Source organism: Vigna angularis, chromosome 5 (assembly GCF_016808095.1).
Source record: "Vigna angularis cultivar LongXiaoDou No.4 chromosome 5, ASM1680809v1, whole genome shotgun sequence".
Taxonomy (NCBI): domain Eukaryota; kingdom Viridiplantae; phylum Streptophyta; class Magnoliopsida; order Fabales; family Fabaceae; genus Vigna; species Vigna angularis.
In genome coordinates this window covers 26996992-27005154 of record NC_068974.1, presented here as the reverse complement: position 1 = coordinate 27005154, position 8163 = coordinate 26996992, and the positions used below count along the sequence as shown (strand labels likewise).

Genomic DNA, 8163 nt, shown 5'->3' with positions numbered 1-8163 from the left:
TTAATTTTCATTTTACACTTTCACTTTTGGGTTTGTGTTTTAATTTCATGGATTTTGGTTTTACTTTATTGAACAAATAAAAGTTTATTGGCTTTAGTGAACTAAGTGATGGTCTTTACCATGTTAATTTACAAAACAATGTTACTTCTAACTCTACGCATTTTTTCAGTAGGTTAAAACTATGTTTTGAAAGAGAATTCTTCTATGTTGTGGCATCGAAGATTGAAAAATATTTCTATTGAGAGAATTAAACAATTAGTAAATGATGGAGTACTTAATACTTTAGATTTTGTTGATTTTGAGACTTTTGTAGATTGAATTAAGGGTAAGCCAACTAAGAAGTCCAAAAAAGATATTGAAAGGAGTTCAAACATATTAGAAAATATTCATACAAATAATTTGAGATACTTCATCGCCTGTATATAGATGATTGGTAGTGATATATGTATATTTACTTTGTTCTAAGAATGAAACTTTAGATGACTTGAAAGTTTTTAAGGCTTCAATATATATTGTAGAAATCAAATTAAGATTGTGAGATTAGATAGTGGTGAAGAATATCATGATAGACACTCATAATGGATAGACATTTAATCTATTTGCAAAATTTCTTTAAGCAAAGTTGTGTGAGACGTTTGTGTTAGGTGTGGGTGAGTGGAGATCTTGTGGTTGAGTGTGGACACTTTAGAGGCATGTGAGTGTGGAAAAGCCAACATGAGAAAAAAAAAGCTAACAATTGGTATTAATTAGCTAAGGGAGATGGTGACCAACCAAGAATTAAAGATTTGTTTGGAACCTTTATAAAAAATCGTGGTACATTCTTAAGAAAATGTTGCAAGGATTACACAAGTATTGAAAGGTTAATCTCTTCTATGTCAGCCATGAGTATGGGAAACTAGATTGAGGCTCAACCTCCGGTTCATCAAGATTGTTAAGATTCATCTTCCATGATTCTTGACAGAACCCATTTGCAATTTCCATCTTTTTTTTATGGAACCAATTTCAGGGACTGACATGCTAAAGCTTGACAATTTTTTGAACTGGAAGGTACACTAATTCACCATAGAGCTCGGTTGTTATTGTTGTTTATGAAAGGTAAAACTTTTTGTGTGGAAATGTTACTATATCAAGACATGTTACTTCCAACGCAAATCATAGATACATATCTTACAAGATGTGGGCCAAGTTTGATAATGGAGCCTCTGATGATCATGTGGCTAAATTGACAAGTTTAAAATAGGAAAGTTCTTTAGTTGAATACTTAGAAAAGCTTGATAAAATTTTGGATAAAGTAATGTAAATGGAGATATAATTTTAAGTTTTTTTATTTCAAGTTTAAAATTAGAACAACTTTTCCACTTACATGGACCTACTTCAATACAAGAGATTGTTTTGTTGGCAACATTGCAGGAGGAGGTGTTAGAAGAATTGACAAAGAAAATCAAAGGAACATCTAAGAGTAATTTTAAGGACCACTTCAGAACTTTTTCCTTCTTGGTCAACATCAACTCAGTACAACAAAACTCCACCCATGTGTACACCCCAACCAAATTCAATACCTAATACTCAAAAACCTATGGTGGGGTCTAATTACAAGTCTTTTGAGTCTGGTTTAGTTTCTAAGATGTGTGATTCCACTTGTAAAAGTGTTGAGGCTTGTGACAGTATTATACAATTTATAGGCCTTGGATTCTTCAATTAGTCCAAGGAAAAGACGCTTTACACCTTGCCTTCTAGTTTGGTTCGATTTTGGTATGGTATGTGTGCATATGCCAAACAACCAAAAATTTTGAAATAGTAAATAACTAGTTTGGTGCCACTCTAAACTTTTTCAGGAGTCCTTTTAAAGTCACTAGATGGGCTCCTGCTAAGCAAACGATTGCTCCTTGCAACCTCTTCTAGCCAAAATGTTTTTGGTAGACAAGATTTCTTCAATAGGCTTCTCATAATGTTGAGTAGCGTGTTTTGTTCTTCCTATTGCTAACTCCATTCTATTGAGAAGTATAAAGGGCAGTAAGTTGTCTTGATTCCACTTTATTCACAAAATTTTATGAATTTAGCCCTCCTCAATCAGATTGAAGCATCTTAATGGAGTTGTTTTTCTGTCAGTATCTTGAACAGTTTGCGTGCTTCAAATGCTTCTGATTAATTTTGCAGATAATAACACCCATTATTTACACTAAAATCATCAATAAATGTTATAAATATTATTTAGCTCCACTAGATGTAGGAGTAATTGGTCCATATAGGTTTGTGTGAACCAAGCTTTTCCCTTTGGAAATGCATCTCTATATTGTTTACTACGAATGCATTCTTCACAAACTCCTGAAGGCAATTCAAATTTAGGAAGTCCTCTAATCATTGTTGAAGTTTTTGTAAGCCTCCAAAGTTTAGAATGCATTCTTCACAAACTCCTGAAGGCAATTCAAATTTAGGAAGTCCTCTAATCATTGTTGAAGTTGTTGTAAGCCTTCAAAGTCTAGATGACCATATCAGTTATGCCAAAGACATGTTGATAGGTTCTTTATCCAAGAACCTAGGAAAAACTCACTCCTTACTTTTCAAACACACACCCCGACAAAGAAATGCTTCTTTTATTCACTTTCAATCAACAGAAAGAATACAGAGAGCTTAACCTCTCCCCCTCAGGACAATGAGTCCTAATCAACAATTCAATAAGGCAAAAAGATCCCTCCCCCAAACTAATCACACCTATTTATACAAGTTCAAAAGCTTTTCCCCGCTCCCCCTAACTGACCAAACAGTTAGACCAACTAACTATGTTTCTTTCTTCTCTCATAGACTAATAACGGTCTAACATTACTCCCCCCTCCTTCAGCAACCTTGTCCCCAAGGTTGAATTCTGGATATTGATCCTGCATCGTTTCCACGTCTTCCCAAGTTGCTCCATCTCTTCCTCCTTCATGCCACTCCACTAATACTTGGTGCATAGTCTCACCACCCTGCTGTCTGGTTCTCCTTTCTAGAACTTTCACTGGCCAATAACTGGGTCCATCAGCCTGTAACTCTGCAGGCAGCTCCCTTTCTATCCTTCCCTTTTCCTCGTGAGGGCATCAGCCACTTTGTTTGAGCTTCCCACCTTGTATACGATGTCAAAATCATAACCCATGAGCTTAGCTATCCAATTCTGCTGGTTGTGGGTTGTGATTCGTTGTTCCAGCAGGTATTTCAAACTGCGTTGATCGGTATATGCCACAAACCGCCGTCCCAATAAGTAGGGCCTCCAGTGTTGAATGGTCATTACCAAAGCCATAAGTTCCTTTTCATACACTGACTTACTTAGAGATCCCACCGATAACGCTTTACTAAAGAAAGCAATAGGTTTTTTATTCTACATGAGTACTGCTCCCACACCTATTCCTGAGGCATCACATTCCAGCTGGAACTCTTGGTTAAAATCTGGAAGAGTCAAAACTGGTGCCGTGGTTATGGCTGTTTTCAAATTCTCCATGGCCGTCTATGCTGCTGGTGACCACTCAAAACTCCCTTTTTTTAGCAAGTATGTCAGAGGTTTGGCCATTCTCCCATATCCCTTCACAAATCGGCGATAATAACCCGTGAGGCCTAGAAACCCCCTCAAAGCCTTTAAATTCCTTGGTTCTCCCCACCCTAACACCGCCTGCACCTTCTTCGTGTCCATCTCCACTCCTCTTTCAGATATTATGTGTCCTAAGTAGCCAATTTGTTGCTTCCCAAACTCGCATTTACTTTGGTTGGCTACCCATTCCTGTTGTCCCAGTAACTGCAACACCGAGCCCAGCTGTTCGAGGTGATCTCCCCATGTCCGACTATACACGAGGATATCATCGAAAAAAACTAGTACAAATCGCCTGAGGAAGGGCTGTAGCAGGTTGTTCATGGCGTTCTGGAAAGTTGTTGGGGCGTTGGTGAGCCTGAAGGGCATCACCAAAAATTCGAAGTGACCCTAATGGGTGCGAAACGCCGTTTTCGGGATATCTTCCTCTCCCATTCGGATTTGATGATACCCGACCTTCAAATCTATCTTAGAAAAGTATTTGGCGCCATGCAGTTCGTCCAGCAACTCCTCTATCACAGGAATGGGGTACTGATCGGGGATAGTTGCCTTGTTAAGTGCTCGGTAATCGACGCAGATTCGCCAGCTACCATTCTTCTTTTTCACTAGGATAACTAGACTGGAGTATGGGCTTCTGTTGGGACGAATAATCCCCACCTTCAACATATCCGCAACTTGCGTCTCTATCTCCTCCTTCATAAAATAAGAATATTTGTATGGCCTCACGTTGACGGGGTCCTCACCCTTTTTAAGGACAATCCGATGCTCCAAATCACATATCGGAGGCAAGCCTTCTCGCTCTTGAAATACCTCGCAGTGGGTCTGTAACACAGCCTTCAATTTGGTCTGCTGTTCCCCCGTGAGCTCTCCTGGACACGTGTCGTCTCTCTGCTGTTCCAGCTGCCCCACTTCCCATACAAGGAACCATGAGTCAGCATCCACTACCTTCTTCAGTTCCTAGGGTTCCACCAGCTGTCGGGCCAGAGCTGGGTCCCCCTCCACTCTAATCCTCTTGCCTCCCATGGTATATATCATAGACATCTCCCTCCAATTGATAATCACCTCTCCCAACGTTGCCAACCATGCAATTCCCAGTACAACATCTACTCCACCTAGCTCGAAGACGTAAAGGTCTGCCACCACCGTAGTTTCCCCCATGTTGATCGGTACCCCCTCACAACGCCCTCTTGACATCCTCCGCTGTCCGTCCCCGAGACTCATCACATATGGCGTCGTGTCGGTCACCGGAAGTCTCATCTCCTCTGCCACCCGTCGGCTCACGAAATTATGGCTGGCCCCCCTATCAATGAGAATTAGCACTGGCTTCTCTCCGATTCTCCCCGCGAGCTTCATGGTTGTCGGCGACGTCATCCCTTTCGCCGAGCACGCCGACAGTTCCATGCAATCCCCCTCCGGGGATCCACCTTCGATAACCACATCCTCCTCGTCTTCTGCCAACAAGAGTACTCTCAAACCTTTCTCCGAGCAGCGGTGTCCTGGAGTGAAGGGGTCGCCGCACCAGAAGCATTGTCCCTCCTCTCGTCTTTTCAAGAATTCCAGATAGGGCAAATTTCGAACCATTCTCCCCCGATTATCGACATTCCAACCTCCTCCTCGCGTTCGTATCATCGCGTCCTCCACATCTCTCGCAACCCTGATCGCCTCCTCCAATTCCTTGGGGGCCTGGATGCGTACTTGGCCCTTGACCTCTTCCTTTAATCCCGCCAAAAAAAATCCTAGTGTCAACTCCTCCGTCAATCCTTGCGTCTGCCCCAGCAATACCTCAAAATTCCTGGCGAATTCCTCTACCGAACCTTCTTGACGTAAAGTTGCTAATTGTTCGTACACCGTGCCCCGAAACCCTCTCCAAAGCGATTGACCAGTGATGCCTTTAATCCCGTCCAAGACCGGTTCTTGGTTTTGTCTTTCCAAATCTTGAACCAGTAGCTCGCACTACCCTCCATGCTGATATATGCGAGTTCAACTTTATCATCATCTGCCACTTTCTGAATATCGAAAAAGCGTTATGCCCAATTGATCTAACTATGCGGCTCTTGCCCATCAAACCCAGGTAATTCCACCCTCTTCCTCCAATTCTGATGCACTACCCCACTTTCGCGATGCTCGTGATTGTCATTCACGGACGTACTTCACTTTTCTGACCCTCCTCCGTGATTATTCGGGCCTCCGCTCATCATCCTCATCATCTGTTGAATGTCTCCCCTTATCGCCGTTGTTTCCTCTTTAATTCCTTCCACCGTTATCTCCAGGTTATCCAATCTATCCTCCGATGACTGTCCGTCCATCATTGATTCTCTCTTCCTTTTGGATCCGGCAGGTCGGACCAAATGATAGGTTCTTTATCCAAGAACCTAGGAAAAACTCACTCCTTACTTTTCAAACACACACACCGACAAAGAAATGCTTCTTTTATTCACTTTCAATCAACAGAAAGAATACAGAGAGCTTAACCTCTTCCCCTTAGGACAATGAGTCCTGATCAACAATTCAATAAGGCAAAAAGATCCCTTCCCCAAACTAATCACAACTATTTATACAAGTTCAAAAGCTTTTCCCCGCTCCCCCTAACTGACCAAACAGTTAGACCAACTAACTATGTTTCTTTCTTCTCTCATAGATTAATAATGGTCTAACACATGCCATGTTGCTTACTTTGGCTACTGAGCAATTCAACTTTAAATTTTGCAAGTAAACAGGAAAGTCTTGTTACCGATCAGTTTTATTGTAGAATTAGTTCCAACTTAACATCTTTGATTTGACACACTATTTTTCCATCACAATTTCACAGCCCTTCTCTTCTAATTAACGAACGCTCAACTAGTTTTCAAATCAAGCACATACAGAACATTTAAAGTGGTTTTACCTGACATAATTTTTGTTTGAACACTGACTTTATCTCTTCTGTTCTGTGAGTTTGGCCCTCTGCATGGCAATGGTCGGATTTAAATTTCTGTTCTGTGAGTTTGGCCCTCTGCGAGGCAATGGTCAAATCCAGGTTTTAGTTTTCTGTTATCGGCCCTCTGCATGGCAATGGTCGGATTTAAATTTCTGTTCTGTGAGTTTGGCCCTCTGCGAGGCAATGGTCAAATCCAGGTTTTAGTTCTGCGATATTGGCCCTCTGCAAAGCAATGGTCAAGTCGAGATTTTAGTTTTTCTAACGGCCCTCTGCTTGGCAATGGTCGAACCCAATGATCACGCTCACTACATTCATCAATAGGGTTCTTACACCCTCCACGAGGTTGTTACGCCTCATTCATTTATCCATAGGGTTATGACACCCTCCATGAGGTTTGCACACCTCAATTCTCTTAGCCATGCTCATTTTTGTTTAAAATTCCCTGTTGTTCCTTGTTTCATTTTGAAATCCGGACGAAATTAGTGTTTCTTTCTTTACTTAGTCTTTACTCAGATAATACGAAAATATCAATTTTTATATTATCTAGTAAAATCTAAGTAAAGAGGAGCAGCTGTCAACACCCAATTTCGTCCGGATAACTAAATAATATAGGTCTCTCTTTTTTATTGTATCTTATTTTATTTTTATATAATTTTAATTCTGTTTTTGTTATTATTTTATTTTGTTTTTTTTATTGATTTGATTTTCTATATGAGTATTTAAAAAAAAAAAAAAAAAAAGAACGACACGTCCTTGATCACGTACACTCACATCCAATTCCCAAAAAGAAAAAAGGAAAATGGCTCCTCCTTCACGCACAGACACACGCACTGCCCTTTTGGCTCTCCACCACTCCTCTGCTCCTCTGACCCGTAACCACATTTTTCCTTTCACTCCCCATTCCCCAACTCCATTACCTCCAATACCCATCACCTTCATCCCGGGCCTCAGTGGAGCAACACCTCTATTCTTTTCACACAGCGTCTTCATTATCACCCCTCATAATTCCTCACCAAACCAGATTCAATCTCCAGAATCACTGCCCATTCAAATTTATCTGGCATCAAACATCACCCGCTAACTTCATCTTTAACCTCCATTTTATCTATCGCTTTTCTTTAAAAAGCATTACGCAGAACCCCAACCTTCATCGCCTATTCTTACCATTTTTTCAATCACCAAGCCAAACTCTCACAGGGGAAACCCACTCACTCACCGGATGGCCTCCGCCTAATCCCTCTCCATTCTCTGTCAACACCGAGAACCCCTATTCATCTACAACAAAAAGAAAGGCCAACCACAAGGAGGAGCTCCAGGAGGCACATAACGGCACACACTGTCACTTTCTTTCGGGCGTGAAGTGCGTGGGAGATTTGTTCTCAAGTTCACTGGCTACCCCGTCGCCGACGACTACTACCAGCGTTGTATCACATCGTTGTCGGATACCGCTGCTCGCACCGCGCCGTTCGTCTATCGTTTATTCGGTTGGGTCGCCACTGCGTAGCTTCATTTCTTCGGTCTCTCCACACTCATCACCATTGCACCAACCCAACCTCAACACCCGAAGAACAGAGAAAAACTCACTCATTTTCCTAGTCTCTGCCCACGCAGCTGCGAAGATGAAGAGACGTGCAAGTGTTTCGTTTTGGGGCTGGTTGGGCTGGTTGGCAACGTGAACAATCTGTGCGAG

General features: G+C 41.7%; 1 protein-coding gene across 1 annotated transcript; it reads right to left on the bottom strand.

Annotated features, from left to right (window-relative positions):
- Positions 1-3478: 3478 nt before the first annotated feature.
- On the bottom strand, positions 3479-7463 carry LOC108339333 (uncharacterized). The gene is made up of 4 exons (XM_052878210.1): positions 7245-7463; positions 4619-5509; positions 4008-4456; positions 3479-3914 (listed from the first exon to the last, which is right to left on the bottom strand). The coding sequence occupies exons 1-4, from the start codon at positions 7461-7463 to the stop codon at positions 3479-3481; spliced, it is 1995 nt and encodes a 664-aa protein (XP_052734170.1).
- Positions 7464-8163: the final 700 nt, after the last annotated feature.